General features: G+C 41.4%; 1 protein-coding gene across 2 annotated transcripts in view; it reads left to right on the top strand.

Moving 5' to 3' along the window:
• HS6ST2 (heparan sulfate 6-O-sulfotransferase 2) overlaps positions 1–17,687 on the top strand; it is a 278,755-nt gene that overhangs the window by 188,467 nt on the left and 72,601 nt on the right. Inside the window, exon 3 of one of the 2 annotated variants that reach the window (XM_036931244.2) lies at positions 2,314–2,346. The exons of the other annotated variant lie outside the window; for it this stretch is intronic. Coding sequence (XP_036787139.2) covers positions 2,314–2,346 — 33 coding nt within the window. The remainder of the gene's footprint in view (positions 1–2,313; positions 2,347–17,687) is intronic. 2 annotated transcript variants of the gene reach the window in all.

The following is a 17,687-nucleotide window of genomic DNA, read 5'->3' as shown; positions in this document are numbered from 1 at the left end:
ATACAAAGAACGTCCCTTCCAAGCAGAAAGAGGATTCTTTCTAATACAAATGTTGACTCTGATGCCATTGGATATCTTCTCCATACATACATAATGACAAATAAAATGGGGAGAGACTTTCCTAGGGTTAATAGCATATAGTATATTTCTTTGGAACTCTTTTCCAAGCAGATGGCCTAAAAAATCTTCCACAAGATAGTTAATTCCGTGAAGACAGGGATTTCTGCCTGTTTTATTCATGCTGTATCCTCAGTACCTATAACAATGCCTGTCATGGAATAAATAATTTTTTCGTGGGGTGATTTTTTTTATCGAATATATTTTGCATGCAACATTGTATAAATTTAAGGTGTACAATGTGTTAATTTGACTCATGTATTGTATTGTGATTGCTGGTGTAGTGATATTTAGCACCTTTATCACATCACATAATTATCCTTTCTTTTTATTAGTCTTTTTAAAAGATCCCATTTAAGAGCCTTCCTAAACAGTGAGTTGTGTGTACATATGTGCATGTGTGCATGAAATGGGTTCATAAGGTTAATTCATTTTTTCTAATCAGTATGTCTCTCCCCCCCCTTTTTTTATACCTTTCCCTCCATGGCCTATCATTCACTTCTGATGACTACTCACCATTTTGATTGATGCACCTGAAATATCTTCCCGGCTCACCACTGAATATTCTACCTCTGGCAACCTGGACTCCCAGGTAAGGCAATAGGCTTCTAGAAGTCTTACTGCAATCACTGGGCAAACTTTAATAGGTAGTTGAAAAGTTTACACAGAAATAAAATAACGATAATCTCAAGAGACAATAGTTCCCCTGATTAAAGTTAAATGTGGTCCAGACTCCATATAAATCAGCTATGTACATATTTATATTATTTGAAGATTTCTATTAGTGCAGCAAAATGAAAATTACAGCTTTGGAAAATGCTACATATTTAACTTTGGAATTTTCTAGTACTGTGCTAGGAATCAACATATAGCTTTGTGTTTTCCTCTTTTGTTGTATTTTTTACCCAAGTTGTGTTATTTTTTGTTCATGAGGCCAAGTACAGTGGAAGAGGTCCTAGCCTCTCTTCACTATGTAGGGGAACAAACTCATGGGGTAGGTCAGAATACTCTAGATAACTTTTTTCTTGCGGCTGGCATGGAAGTGGAGCACACTGGACCCCGAATGGTAAGTCAACTAACTGAGGTGTCTTGTCTAACATCTGTTGTCACGGCTCACCAACTACACACCACTTTTGTTTCTCATAACATTTGCTTTTCCAGCAGTCTTACCAACTCACAGACCCAGAGAAGGGGGCTCAGCCACATCAGGAACTGATAATAAAAGTCTTATAGTGCTTCTCCAGTGATGATGCCAAGGGTCTCCCATTAGTCCTGCAATTAGAATTCTCTTTTAGTTCATTTCTAAAGCATCCAGACATATGTGATGTATGGGAACACTTCTGCCAAGAAAATGTACAGGTCATGTAACTCGCCTTGGGCACAGAAGTGTTATCACATTGTAATATCCCCTGTTCTGGCTTAACGCAAAATGGAAAGCTAACTGGGCCTATTTGAACTCCCAAATTAGCAATTGACCCATGCACAACTTCACAGTCTCTGCCAATAGCAGAAATTCACATAGTAGAATTAGTGTTTTGTGACTCTTAAGACATATATTACGAAAACAGATAAGCCTTTCTTTTTCAGAATGGTGAGACACTGTTTACGTTGGTGGGTGTCTTGTGTTTGGGTGGAAGGGGCTAGAGTGATGATTTATGTTTCACTTTGTGTGTGTGCTTTGAATTTTCATCCTTTTGAAGAGCATCAGCAAAGCCTCATCATTCATTCTTTTCCTTTCTTTTTGTTATGTACGTTTCATGTATTCCTGATAATAGGAAAAGTCTCTCTGTTCTTTCCAGGTCCTTTCAATCAGCATTTGGTGTGGTGTGGTTTGGTTTGGTTTGGTTTGGGTCTGGGCTTAGTGACTTTGGTTTTTTGCTTAGAGTACCAACGTTTTCATGAAAGGACATAGAATTAGCGTGACTGAGGGGTAGGTCTGTCATTCTCAGCCCCTAGCCCTCCAGAGGTGTGGCTCCGGGTGCTGCCCTGTCTGGTGCAGAGTTCTGATTCATAATCATCCCATGACTTGAGAGGAACTGATGGGGAGCAAAGAGGGAAAGCCATCCAGGAGCTGTTCCCTTGCGGTTTGGGAAGCTGGAAAACTATGCCATCAAAGCAAAGTGGAAAACTTTTATTATGTTAATTTTTCTCTTACCAACCCCTTGCTAGCACCTGGTTTTACTGTTCCTTTAACAGGTGGAGGATTTTTCAGATTCTAGATGCGGCAAGGTAAGTGACGATGTATTTTTAGTTTAACTGACCCTAAGTAAACTAAAGTAAATAGACTCTGCAGCTGCCTATAAGTTTAATTTCAATACAATTGATACGTTTTGGCTTGGACAGATTCTTCCCAGGGCTCTAAGTTTAAAACAGCTGAAACTACCCAGGCATTTAGTTTCAGATCTGAAAGCTGACCCAGTTCTGAAGTGGGATGAAGGTTCAGAAACAGCACAGTTGGTCATCTGGTCATTAGCGCCTCCTCCTCTTTGCTGACGTGGGATGACTCAGTAGACTTTCTGTAAAGGAGACCCCACCATCCACAGAGTGGTCTTCACGGTGCTTCAGGCATGCCTGCCTGTTGCCAGGCTGGATGGTGGCTTATGGAACAACTAGGTCAGCATTTCACTGAAGGAAAATCAATTATTTGAAAATATCAGGGTTTTTGAAGTACGTAAATATGTAGGCTTGCAAGGTAGAATAATCCCATAGGCCAAGAGCCTTTATGATATGAACTCTACCACAGAGCAAATCTAATCAAATACAGGGGCAATCCTAACTGTGCTTGTGGAAGGGTATGGAGACTGTTCCAGCACAGGGCCTCTGCAGGCAAGGACTGCTACCACAAGTGCTCCATCGTATTGCTCCCAGTGCTGAATTGGCTGGTGAGAATCATAAGCCGTTTTGTAAATGTGCACTCTAGTTGCTGGGCACATCGTTTTCTAAAATCATGATGCTCACCAGTACTGTGTTTGGCCTATGATAGGCTTATTGGCTTCAGAAATACTTACCACTGTCTCTGCTTTCTCTTCCTGTCCACCTAAAATCCCATCCTCTGCTCCCTGGCCAAATAAGTTAGCAAGACTAAAAGCTATAGCTTCGACATTCCTCCACTAAGGCAGACTTATTAAAACAAAACTGATGGGCTATTTTTTAGATTCCCAGTTTAGCTTTCAGTAGCTGGGCTTCCATATTCACATCAGGGCCTCAGTGGATTTATTTGACAGCTGAGAATGGTAAATTCAGTGGTTAATTCCACAGTCAGATTATAATTCATTAAGATAAATGGCATAGAAATACAGAGACACCTAATCACACAATATTGTCTGAGAGGGTGTTTAAAGATCATAGATGAGATGTGTCAAGGTGGCAAGAGTCCTAGGTTCTGCTACTAACTAGTGGGGTGACTTTGCTCAAGTCCCATTTCTGCAGTGAATGTTGATTTCATCTGTAAAATAAAACAGAGTGGGTGACGATTAAGACAATGGTCTGTAACAGGGAATACTAGCTCAATAATGGCTTTCATAGGGAAAAGAGTGAGATTTTTGTCTTATTTTTTCTTTACAATTGGCTACGTAATAGAACCATGTCTCCGTAACAGTTTTGTTATATAACAAAGCAAATCTTGACATACCCTGTTTTTACTATGGTGCTGATCAGGGCAATTTATACCTGGTGTTAGTTTGTGAGAAAAGAAGAGAGGAGTACAGATGGTGAGATGGAAAAGAAACGGCTTTGGTAAATATCCATGGGGCCATTTTTAATTCTGGTGGACTGAACAATGTCTGAAAACTACTTGCAAAGCTAGCATACTTTTCAACCACTAGTAAAATAATAAGGCAGTAATTCATTTGGTGATCCCCACTGTATATGCAGTTTTATAAATACACAAGATTATGATGATCTCTGCTTCATAATTAACAATTTGCATAACTGCTTGCTATTATTTAGTTGTCTGAATGGATTTTGTAATCCAGAGAAAGAAGGGAACAATCAGTGGAAGCCATCCCAAATGCCTTGTATTATTGCTACACACAGGCACAATTAACAGCTATGCTAATTGTTTCAGACCAGAGCCTCATTTGTTTTTCTATAGACAGCAAAAACACTAATTGCCAGAGTGTTTGTCACTCTCCCTCTCTCTCTCTCCTATAGCCAGCCATATTAGAAAGTCTGCAGTTGCTTGTAAGCAAATTAGTTGGCTTGGATTTTCAGTGTACATACCATTTTATGATGGGGTTTCTGGGCTTGTGTTTAAGTTAGCGATCAATGCCTTGAACAACCAAAGACTATTATTTTTATAATCATTGTAACAGCAAGCCTCTATGAATTTAAGGAATAAAAGGATGCTGACATACCAACCAGTTCTGTTGCTGCATTTACATTCTACTTTGTATTCATATGTTTAAAATTACTGGCAGATAAGAAATAAACCTGCATATGACAATCAGAGAAAGTCAAGGCTGGAGAAGGCCTTAAGATCACCTTGTCAAATTCCTTCAATTTTCAGATGAGTTTGATTGTCAGTAATTTGAATATCAGTAACAACCACCAAATCAATGACGCCACACTTTTTTTTAACTTTCAAACCACTGGGAGCTATTGTAGTAAATACATGTGAATTGTAACTGGTTCTTTTGGAATCATGTAGCTTTAACTTTGTTTGAAAAAAGTTCAATCAGATTTATTTAAAGAGGCCTTCCTAAGGTTTACCTAAACACAGATGGAATGTTGATAGTATATGTGTGAAACGAGATGTCCTGAGCAAAGCACTTGACAATAGGAGACGCTCAGTCCATATCAGCTCTCTTCCCCTCATGCATGCATGGATTCCCTAGCTAACATCAGCATAGCAGAAGTGTTACCTTAGAGACTGAGAGTATGGGCTCTTAGAGTCCAACTGTCCTTGGATCCTATCCTGGCGCTGCTGCTTTCTAGCTGTGTGACCTTGAGTAATTTATTTATCCTCTGCGGACTTTCAGTTTCCTCCTATGTAAGATGTACTTTATAGATTTGTTGCAAAGAATGGGATCAGGAAGAGGTTATATGTGCCCACCATGGTTCAGTGTCCAATGGCTTCTTCTCCGACTTCAGTCGTCTTGAACTCTGGAGGTTCTGGCACTTTGGGACCTCTTCTCTTACTTGAAAGCATTCCTAATTAATCTTGGTTCACCCTTCTTCTCCACGGTTCTTGGGTGTCCTTTGTTAGGATCTCTTAAGTGTGCAGCCGTCCCCCACCCCCCACTTTTAAATGGAGCAATTCCCAAGGTCCTGTCATTGATCTTCTTCTCTTCGTTTGCTGTGTTCTCATTCTGGGTAATTTCATCGCATCACATAGCTTCACCTTTCACCCCTACTCTAATGATTCCCCAATTGACCTCTCCAATCCTTAACTCGTTCTGGAGCTCCAGGCTAACTCCAATTTCCAATGGCCTGCTGAGCACCTCCAGGGCAGGATATCCTAGGAGGAAGTGTAGTCTGGCTTTTGTCATCCTGCCTCAGGAATACAGGTGAGGGAGTCGAGCTTGAAGAAGTAGTAAGAGTTGAAAACAAGGAAGACGTCCGGGCACTTGAGCAGAAGTAGCAATAGTCTAAGTTAGCAAAGTGGTTCACAATGAACTTTCCAGAGAGAGCATGACAAGTAAACTGAATTTCTGTTCATATGAACTAGAGGGGTACATTGGCAATTGAAACTTTAAAAGGTGTATGTTTTCTAGGGAGAAGGAAAGAGCTTCCCTAATGAAAATTGAGTTCAACTGTTAGGTGCTGGAAGGTTGACATGTTTGAGGGAAATGTTCATTAAGAATATCTTTTTGGGGACTACTTTTATGGTCAACCTTGCTTCAGTGCTTTATTATTCAAACACACATGCCAAGAGGAAGGATAATGGGTGAGCATGTGGGAATTTTGAGGCACATACATGCATAGACACAGACACACATGCTGGGGCAGATATGCCTGAGGTTTTGAATGGATGAAAATAACTCTGTCAAGGTAGATAGATTATTTTTCTTTCATTCTGCAAATATTTACTGAACACCTATTAGACGCCACGCTCTCTGTGGAGCAATGGGGCTGTGAATATAGAGCATATAGTCTCTGTCCTTAAGTGTCAAATACACTTTTTAGTTATATGCAAGTACATTGAGAATTTAATTTGGTCTAGAACTATCTGTAGCATGTGACAAATTGTTCATTGACTGTAACCTTGCTGACAATCTTAATGACCAAAGAGCAACCGAAGGGAAGTAAGTCAGTGTTAAAGTGGGAAAAGAATGTGCATAAATTCAAATTAGAAATTGATTACTTCCTTTAAATTTAGTAAGTATTGAATTACTTTGGGACTTTACACTTCAAGTTGGTTCTCAGGGTTTCAGGTCAGAGTAAGAATGATTATGTCTGACCCTTAAACTTAATTAGAGCAAAGGGATAGACAAATCTTGGTTAATGTGTATAGTATTGTTAGGAGAATTCTTTGTAAACGAGCTACTAAAGAAACCACAGACCTGGCTTATAGCTTTAGCACAAGGAAGAGTATTACTTTTGAAGAAGAGTGATACCATTCCCCACCTTCCCAATATTAAGGACAATCCCTCCAGTTGAGCTACTGCCCTATGGAGCATTCGGAGGCCATCTGAACCCTCCAGATTTTAATGGTCCAGGACATTGGGTGAGCTCCTTGCCTTCCTTGGTGCCTGCCAGCGTCCTTAACAGAAACTCCGCATAGCCCTTTGTTTGCAAACCTTCAATCCAAGCGCTCTTGGTTCCAGCTATCAATTTCAAAGTTGCCTCCTGGCCACTCTCACGTCCCAAAGAGCCCTCATTGCATTTAATACCCTGAACACCTACCTTGAAGCCCCAGAGCTCCTGCGACGGATATGTACATGGCGCTGCCCCACTTCCCCTCTGCCAGCACCTCCTTCAGCACCCTCATGGTGCAAGAGCTCATAATAATGGTGCACATATTGACCAGAGTTCCTATTTCCTTTGCCCTAAATGAGGTAGCAACATGGATGTACTTCTCTTGTTCTGGCTGGAAGTTCAGAATAATAAAAACGTCCTTGAATTTATGGTCCTAGATGTCTTTATTCTTGTAGTTTGCATCAACTGTAGTCTAACTTCTTTTATCTCACCAAGATTTCTTCATTCAGTATGTATCTGCTGAACACTTAACCATATTCCCGACACTGTTCTAGGCAATGGGGACAATAAGATAGACAAGGTCCCTGTTCTTCTTGTGTTTCTTAAAGCGGGGAAGGGTCCTGGGTATGTTGAAGAGAAACTGAAAATATAAAGTATATGGGTAAATGAACATGCTACTCTCAAAGAGTAGTAAGTGTCATGAAGAAAATAAAGTGGATGAATAGTGATTGGATGGGTGGGGAGCGACTAAGGTGGACTTTGCTCTTTGCTTTTGTTGGTTTGGCGTGGACTTCACTACCACTTTGGCCCTTTGGTTTCCTCAATTTCATACTTTCCAGGATTTGGTACTAATTCTAATTTTCTGGCTTCTGGCTGCTCTATCATTAGGACCACCTTCCTTTAGCTAGTCCTGAAATAACCCAGTATACCCTCTTATTAAACTCCTGTTCCACACTTTTCTTGTCCCTGTCAGCGTTAGAATTTGGCAGGTTCACCCTCTTTCCTGGAGATGGGCCAAGAATCCCTTAGGGATATCTCACTTGATTACTCACAGCATTTTTGTTACTCAAGGCAAACTACATGTTGAAAGAAAAGCACAAGCATGACAGGTTAGAGCTGCGGTGGCTTTTGGTTTGGCCAACTTCTGCAGAGCAAAGAGCCCTGGGTTGGGAGTCAGAAGACCTGAGTCCCAGTGTTCTCCGCTACACATGAGCTATATGGCCTTAGATCACTTCCTCTCTCTGAGCCTGTTTCTTCACCTACAAAATCAGTGTTGAAAGGAGGTGATCCCTACAGTTCTGGTACAATTACTTGTTTTCAGAGATGTGGGCCAACAGTTCTTTCCAACATTCTGTTTAATTTTATAAAGTGGATATGTAGGAACATTTTCCAGTGTATCACAGCTGCTTAGATTAAGCATAAGTTTTCTGGCAAAAGCCAGCTTTACAATTCTTGTAAATGTCACAAGAAGTTAAAATATTGCTTCTTGTTTTAACCTCTGCCAGCTAGGGTAGCAATTCACCACCACAGATGCAATTCTCAACTTCTTATATGTGAATACTTGAAAGTTCACTGTCTTTTCAGCTTGCCCACAGGAAATCTTCAAAGAGAACAAAATACCACTAAAATGATGGAAGGCATTCTAAGTTTGTTTCAAAATGACATGGCACGGGTGTTGCCCACCAGTGAGTTAGGTGCCAAGAAAAGCATGTTCGCTCTTAGAAGGTCACTCACCTCCTCAGGACCTAGCCAAAGCCCAGGTGGAACTTGAGGTAGGAGGCAGGAAGCCTGCCCTCCCTACCTTCCCCAGCCTTCCTACATCTGCTGCCCCAAAAGGGCTTGTGGGAAAAGATGGGGGAGCAGGAAGGGTGGTTTGGAGAAGGTGAGACAGACAGAATGCTACCAACCTCTCAAGTACCCTTGCAGGTCCCTTCTCTGTCACTGCTCCACTTATTACCTAGATACTTGGCCATGTTCCACACAAAAAAAATCCACTCCATGACTAGAGCTTAGGAATGCAGGCAAACATCCAGAGAAAAGTTGGGCATGGTTCTGTGCTAAGGGAGTCTGAAGGAGAAGAGGATCCCAGAGGGTTTAGAAACTTCAAGATGTGCATCTCTGATTTGCAGTCACAGGATATTGACATAGACAAGGAGGGGTCTTATGGGGAGAGGTGAGGAAGACAGCACAGGGAGTTCCAGTATGGTTCTAATTTAAAAGGCTGTGAGGCAAGACGATGAGTTCTCTAAGTACATGCAGCTAGTCAGGGACAGGTTGGGGACAAGAACCCAAGTCAACTGCATCCTGTCCAGTACCTTGATCTGTAAATTACCTTTGCTAACTGGTATTTTTTGCTGGCTTGTTTGCTTCCTTTTGCTGTTTAATTCTTGGTGCTACTTCTGTTCACAGCACTTATAATGCATTATTCTCAAAGAACTTTATCAATGAAGGTGGGCAAAATCCCTTGGGCAGTAGATAAGGCCCATTTTGTTTTGAAGGATTTGGGGCCAGCTGATCGTATAAGGCCACATAGAGGAGAGTGGCTGGATTGGAAATAGAGCCTAAAAGTCAAGATTCATTTGAAATAAAGAAAGAAAGGAAGGGTTGTGGCTATAGACTGGGGCTCTACAGTTGCATGTATACATCATCCCTTTAATGCTCATTCTTAATTGCAGCTATCCATTCTCCATGAAAAGTTTTAAATGTCTTTTATTTTAGGTTCTCAGTACTTTGAATCCTTTTCTAGGTGTATTTGTTGCCTGTGCCGTATCTTTCTATTTCAGTATTTTAGATTTTTTGGTCTGCAATATTTAGATGATAATGGTCTGCAATATTTTCCATTAATTTGGTCAGACTGTCTTGTCTAGAATATTTATAGTACAACTAAACTATATATCACAGGAGGTCTTATGTGCATGTAAAATAGAGAATGCTATTTCACAAGTTCAAAATTACTAGATTATTTCTGTTCCCCTTCTGGAGTAGAAACATTTCCTACTTGGCAAATGGCCCTTCAAAATCCTAAAATTGCACCTAGGAAAAAAAATGACTGTCACTGTGGTACCATGGGGCTTCCTGTCCCTTCACTTTCATTGGCTTACTGTCCAATTCACTCCATTGATTTTTTCCAGACAGCGTATTGCCTCATCAGCCCGACAACTGGAATTATAAGGGAACTTCATCAAGACCTTATGTGGTTTGAAAACTGTTCAACTTCCACAGTTTTGGCCATGGGTATGCTAGAAACCATTTGACTGCACATTGGTCTTCTCATGGCTCCTACAATTTTCGACTCGATTTCTGCTCGCCACGGAGCACAGTGTACCTTCTCTTCTCTGCGAGCTCTTGTTCATTTGTCAGGAGCTCTCAATGAAGGCAGCTCATGTCAGAGTCATCCTAACCTGGCATAAATGGACCTTTAAATGCCCTTTACTGATTGTTTCTATATTAAAATGTAAATGCACATAAGACTTTATGAGCAGCCTGTGGATAGTCTTGCTCCCATTTTTTCAGACGAATTGATTTGACAATGTCATAGATGATGCATGAGGCAAAATAGTTTCTTAAGCCCATTACAACTTGTTTGCATGGAAAGGAGTAAAAGCCACAGGGAAGAAATGAATATTACGTGATGTTTTAGGCAGGAGCCATTTTCTAACTCACAAACACCTTTTAGATGATAGCTCACCTTCTGAACTGACGCAGGGGAAAGTGGTCACTGTGATAATTCTTTTACTCAAATAACCTTGCTTGACTAATTAATGAGAAAAAAATTGATTTCTGGTTATATAGGAAACAGGTTTTCTGAAATTTGTAAGAGCGAATAAACTAAGAGAGCCTCAAAAATTAGTTATACATGCGGGTATCTTTGAGAAAACTAAACAGGAGGGGAGGCTGGGAGCTTTTTGATGAAGATTATCTCGTGTAATACAATGTTATACCATTGAAGAGCCATTTAATTATTACTCACTGATCATAAAAAATCTCATGGTAAGCCAACCACCAGGAAAGTTCCATTAGCCTCATTTATTCCTTTCAGTATGAGCATCTTTGGTGTCTCTTTTACAATGCTAGTAAAATTTTTATAAATAAAATAATACTTGTGAGGTTGATTTTAAATTCAGTGCACATAAGCTGTGGTTTAATGTTGTCTTGTCAGTGGGTTTCAGCCCCAGGCAAGTTCACTATGGATTCAGTGTGACCAAAGAAATTGACAGCAAAATGTTCTTGGGGTGAAAGGGTTATACCAACTTTATTTCCAGGTGGCAGGTCAGTCACTGAAATCCTGTTCACTCAGAGCAAATCTGCCTGCAGCAAGCCAGTCTCTGCCTCTGGGCCCCTCTGTCCGCACAGCTGTCCTCTGGGTCCTTCTGTCCTCACAGCCATCCCACACAGCCATCCTCCCAGCCTCTCTGCACAGTCGTCCTGCACAGCCGTCCTCTGGGCCTCTGTCCTCGGCGCTGCCACCACTCCAGGCTCTGCTCTGCTCTCCTGCAGCCTTGCAACCCTGCCACCGTGTCGCATCCAGAGAGCACTGGGTGGAGCTCTTTATATAGAGTCAACAGCCATGTATTGCCCACAGGTGTGCAGTGAGCTAGTCAACCAGGGCCAGGTGAGAATCCTGGCCACAGGAACTCCCATTTTATCCACACACTATCTCCCCATTCACAGGGGCAGCCTGCTGAAGCACCCCTCCCATAAGGGCAGCCTGTCTTTTTCCTTGGTCAACAGTGAACCCTGATGACTTTCGCCAATTGTCTTGCCAATGGGTTTCAGCCCCGGGCAAGTTCGCTATGGATTCAGTGTGACCAAAGAAATTGACAGCAAAACGTTCTCTGGCGGTAGGTCCAACAATAGTGTCTCTGCCTCCGCCCAGAGCACTGGGCCGAGCTCTCTGTATAGAGCAGTAATAGCTTATTGCCTAAAGGTGTGGAAGCGGCAGCCCAGCAACAGGCCAGTTACATCATCAAGTGGTTTAAGTTCAGTGAGGATCCTGGCCATAGGAACCCCAACTCCCCCACAAAGGACTCAAGCAATTGGTGTTGTCCTTCAGTGATCATAGGCATCTGTAGCTACCAACAGTACTGTCTGTTTCCTGGCCTCTAATTCTGGTCAATCCTTGTCATTATTGTACTTCAACTATTATGTTGGTAAACATTCTCATAGGATTGGGAGTGGGGTATAAAAAAAAAACATTGAGAGATTCCAAACTATGTAATACAGCTGTAATACATGAAGTTTGATGACATCTGATGTTAGTCTTTCATTTTGTTGGACCAAACAAGGTGAAATTGCATTTATGCTATTTTGTATCAAATCTGTAGAATGCAAGTATATCATTTTGATGAGATACAAGCAATTTGAGTGTGGGAAAGAGAAAATGTTTGTAACTAACAATGCCAAGATGGAGCTGAAGGGACAAGGGAAGCCATGACAGGATGTAGGGAAGTTGGGGTTCCTATGGCCAGATCCTCACTGAACTTAAACCACCTGATGATGTAACTGGCCTGTTGCTAGGCAACCACTTCCACACCTTTAGGCAATAAGTTCTTATTGCTCTATCTAGAGAGCTCGGCCCAATGCTCTGGGCGGAGGCAAGGCGCTAGTGCTCGACCTCCGGGAGAACAAGCTGGGTAATAAACCCTTTCACCTCAAAGAACGTTTTGCTGTGAATTTCTTTGGTCACATTGAATCCATAGCAAACTTGCCCGGAGCTGAAACCCATTGGCAAGACACAGGAGAACTGCAGACCCTGCGCTACCTTCTCTTGTTACAACTTCCCTGTAGCAGTTCTATATGTTCTAGAAATGTTGTGTTCTCAGAAAGCAGAGCTAATAAAGAGGGCTTTGTAAAATGGGAGGAAGCCAATGATTGCTATTTAATTGCATCTTTAGTGTGATTTTAGCCCCCTGCTTTGAGAAGCATTGATCTGCTCAATGTTGTTTGCTTGAACAACTGCTCTGCCAGACACTACGCCAGGCACTGGGCTTACAGAGGTGAATCAGAGAGAGATCCTGCCTTTATGGAACTCACGTTGAACGGCGGAGACAGAAATAAATGTGATGGACTATGGTGCCTGCTAATAATATAAAGGCACACAGATGGCGTCTCAAAAGGTCTGCACTAAGTTGAGGTTGTGGGGTCAGAAGCTACTGAAACTCTTCTAGGAACTGCCATAGCGAGTGATGGGGTAGGTTTGCTCATTTTCTTTGCCCCAAATAAATCTTTTTGCAATCTTGGCATGATTCATATACATACATATTAAATCTATTTGCCAGTTTGAAATGCAGGTTGAAGGGTGAGATCTAGCATCAAAATAAGTAGGTTTCATTGGAAATATTCTAGAGCTTCTCCTTGAATGTAGAACTGGCCTAGGTCAGAATAATTTTCAGCTGACCTGTTGTGAAGAGCCAGCCTTGATTTTCTTTTCTTCTGTTTGCAACACCAGCTCCATCTCGAGCAGCTGAGCCAAGAGCACATATTCATTGCCTGTTTACACAAGACACTTAATAGGCACTGAGTGGAGGATTAAGATAGCCCTATCTTCTGGGAGTTTATAATCTGAAACAGACAACAAACTGGAAAGAATATCTATCACACCTGATGTGCTTATTTCCCTTCTCATATAAATTCAAAGAAAACAAAGTGGCATGTCACATTCTACAGGATTTGTAAAACCTCTGGAGGGTATTCTCTCTCTTTTTCTTACTTTTCCAGGTGGAAGCTTTTTGAATATATTATGTAATGGACTATGGTATTATTTTTTAAATTGGGGATGGAAAAGCAAGCAATATTCTTTTTTTAATAAATACTATCAACAAGTCACATTGGAAAGTATGGATCAAATTAAAAATGGATTCTTGATTTGCCATGGGGAAATAATGTGCAGTGCTTCAAATACTCTGAGGTTAGGGTCAATTTGAGGGTAGCAGAGGTATCATAAAAATTCATTTAAAAAACCAGCCTTGAGATATTTCCTAGTTGTAATCATCCCACAAGTGAGAGCAACATCTGTGGAATAATAAAAGTGTTTAATTGGACCTTTTTAGCTGGAGGAGATATTACCGAAACATGACCAAAGATTGGAGCTGAGGCAATGCAGTAAAGTAATGGGGGCCAGCTAAGTATTATGTTACAGGGATGTGGTCATTTGTGAGAAAATGGTGAAAAAAGTAGGACATGTGCCAAAGCAAGATGAACTTCCCAAAGTTTACGTGTATGTGAACAAGGCAAAGACAGAAAAGCAGAAGTTCAGAGATAAAGAAAAACAAAGTAGCAAGAGGCTGAGCCAGAGATGGACAGAGACAATGAATTGAAAATCAGCCAACCTAGGATCACATCCTGACTCTTCTGTTAAATTCACTGTGAGACCTTGGTTAAGTCACTTCTCTCTGGGCCTTGGTTTCTCCATCTGTAAAATGAGAGAGTGTGCTAGGAGCTGTCTCTACAGAACTTACCAGCTCTCTAGTTCTACTCTTGAATGCTAGGTAAATGAAAAGACAGGCAGGTGGGTAGGTAGGAAATACAGGCTAGTATGCAAACAGACAGACTGGCTGCATGCATGCATATATTAGTTTAACAAAAATAGAAGACCAAAATTATGGTGGACCAGTGGACCATGAATCACAAAGAGCACCAACCAGAGTCACAAAACTGTCTCATCACATTTATTTTCTACTGAAACATAGATTAGTTTCAGGTGTACAATATAATGATTCAACATTGATATACATTGCAAAATGCTCACCGTAAGTCTAGTTACCATCTGTCACCATAGAGTTATGACAATATTATTGAGTATATTCCCTATGCTGTACTTTCCATCCCCATGACTTATTTATTTTATAACTGGAAGTTTGTACCTCTTAATGCCCTTCACCTATTTATCCCATCCTCCCACCCCATCACCCATGGCAACCACCAGATTGTCTGTATTTATAAGTCTTTCTATTCTGTTTTACTTGTTCATTTATTTGGTTTTTAGATTCCACATATAAATGAAATAATATGGAATTTGTCTTCCTTTGCCTGGCTTATTTCACTTAGCATAATACCCTCTAGGTCCATCCATTTTGTTGCAAATGGAAAGATTTCTTTCTTTTTTATGGCTGAGTAATATTCCATTATATATATCTATGTACCACATCTTCTTTATCTGTTCATCTATTGATAGACACTTAGATTGTTTCCATATATTGGCTATTGTAAAAAATGCAGTGAACATAGGAGTGCATATATCTGTTCCAATTAGTGTTTTCTTTTTCTTCAGTTAAATACCTGGAAATAGAATTGCTGGATTGTATGGTAATTCTCTTTATAATTTTGGGGGGAACCTTCATACTGCTTTCCATAGTGGCTGCACCAATTTACATTCTCACCAACAGCACAAAAGGATTCTCTTTTCTCCGCATCCTCACCAACACTTGTTATTTCTTGTCTTTTTGATAACAGCCATGCTGGCAGGAGTGAGACGATTTCTCTGATGGTTAATAATGTGGAGTATCTTTTCATGTGCCTGTTGGCCATCTGTATGTCTTCTTTTGAAAAATGTCCATTCAGGTCCTCTGCCCTTTTTAAATCAGATTGTTTGTTTGCTTTTTTGGTGTTGAGCTGTATGAGTTCTTTATATATATTTGGATATTAATCCCCCATCAGATATCTCATTTGCCAGTATCTTCTCCCATTCAGTAGGTTGCCTTTACATTGTGTCTGTGGTTTCCTTTGCTGTGCAAAAGCTTTTTAGTTTGGGGTAGTCCCATTGGTTTATTTCTGCTCTTGTTGCACTTACCTGAGAAGACAGATCCAAAAAAATATGCTAAGACCAATGTCCAAGAGTTTACTGTCTATGTTTTCTTTTAGGAGTTCTTTGGTTTCAGGTTTTACATTAGGTCTTTAATCCATTTTGAGCTTAGTCTCATCACTTTTGATATTGCCATGGTGATCTGAGGAATTGGCAGCTCTCCTTTGCCTGGCACTGGCCCACCTTTTAGGGGGCTGCTGTTGAGTTATTTTCTGACTGGTTTGGCTGTCTCTCCTCCACAGGCTCAGAAGAGTAGTTGTATGCATATCTGTAAGCGACCTCTGATGCCCAAATGGAAGGAGAACTCAGACATCAGGCTTTGTACACATATGACCCTTGACTCAGCACTCCGAACAGAACCTCACATCAGAGGGAGGGATAAAAAGTGACCATTTTTAATGCTTGAGGGTGAGAAAACTCAAATAACCTCCCATGTGTTTTCTGGCCCAACTTTTCTGTCTGGATACCTGTCTGTGTTTCTAAAGCTCTATGGATAATTTTGAGAACACTGTGTTCTCCAGGCTTTCAATTTTTACCTTATTTGCAGGGTTGGGGAACTGATGGGAATAATTAGTACTTGTCAACCTCCCAGCCAGTCAATGACTTTAGTAAGGAGCTAACAATGTACCTAGTAGACAAACGAATTGCAGCGAAAAGATGAGGCTTCAGACCGGTTTTAGCGTCTGGCTTCTTTCACATCTATTCTTCTTTGCAAGGAACAAAGCACTGTGGTTTTCTTGCTTTGCTTATGATTTACCATCTCCCTCTAAAGTAGTACTCCAAGAGTTTAGCTTGAGGGTGCAGGGCCTGATAGCAGACCCCCTCCAGGTGAATTTGATTGGATGTTGGTCTCTTGAAAAACTTCTCTGGCACCTGGGATGCCATTTTGAAATTTATGCAGAGCTTCACGTTCTGATGCCTAGTATATGTGAGAAGAAAAGTAACTCCCTCAAATTGGGTTTCTTCAGTGAAGGCTCTTCAGGATAACAGAATGTATATCATACCCTATCACTATAGTACTTTCTTAAGTGGCTTTTGCCATCACTAGAACCCCCACTTTTGCAGGCCAAGTGAGTCATGAGAACTAAGAGCGGAGTGAGCATGTTGTGTGAGGAAGATGGTAAGACGGTAAAGAGGCCAGGCTGGCCGCAGACAAGTTTGTTCTTAGACCCAGTGGCTGATGGTGCTGGTTGAGTCATGCGGAGCTTGCATGGAGAGGATGCCGAAAGGCTGGGGACAGGCTTAGTTCCCATGTGTACCTCCAGCCTGACTCTTCCCTGGGCTCTAGACTCATATAATTAATATTGTACTCTGCATCTCCAACTGGGAAGCTTAATTGGTATCTGAAACTTTACCTTCCCTGAAACAAACTCCTGACTTCTCCCCCAAACTTGCCCCTCTCCCCGTCTTTCCCATCTTAGGAAATGGCAACTTCATCCTTCCAGTTGCTTTGGCCAAAATCCTCAGAGTTTCTTTCACAATTCCTTTTCCCTCCTAGGCCTCATCTAATCCATTAGCCAATTCCGTCTCTTCTGCCTTCATAATGTCGCTGGAATCTGACCACCTCTCACCACCTGCACGTCAACTCTGCCATCCTCATCCAAGCCACCGTGATTCCTTACATGGGCTACTGTAAAAGGCTCCTGGCTGCTTCTCCTGCTTCCACCATTGGTCTGTTACAGCCTGTTCTCCACCCGATAGCCAAGCTGATGATCCCTTTCAAATGTGGATCCAGATATTTTCAATCCTCTGTTCAAAACCCTATGGTGGCACCCCCATCTCACAAAGAATATAAGACCAAGGCCCCCGTGGGCCTGGACGGGCCTGCACAGTCTGGCCCCCATTCCTGATCTGACCTCATAGTTTATTACTGTGCCCTGTGCCCATCCCTGTAATCACACTGGTCTCTTTGATTTACTTTAAACAATAGTAGCCCTGCTGCTACCTGGGGGCCTTTGCATTTGCTCCTCTCTCTGCCCAGAAGGCTCTTCCTCTAGATATTTGCATGGGTTGGTCCTTAAATAAATCAGGTCTTTCCTCAAATGTCACAAGAATAAGATTGCCAAGGAGCCTGATTCTTAAAAAGAGGTCACTGGACTTGGCCCAGCGGGCGGTCACTGGTGACCTCTAA

This window comes from Manis pentadactyla, chromosome X (assembly GCF_030020395.1).
Source record: "Manis pentadactyla isolate mManPen7 chromosome X, mManPen7.hap1, whole genome shotgun sequence".
NCBI lineage: Eukaryota > Metazoa > Chordata > Mammalia > Pholidota > Manidae > Manis > Manis pentadactyla.
The sequence above is the reverse complement of the archived record's forward strand: the minus strand, read 5'-3'. Positions and strand labels throughout refer to the sequence as shown.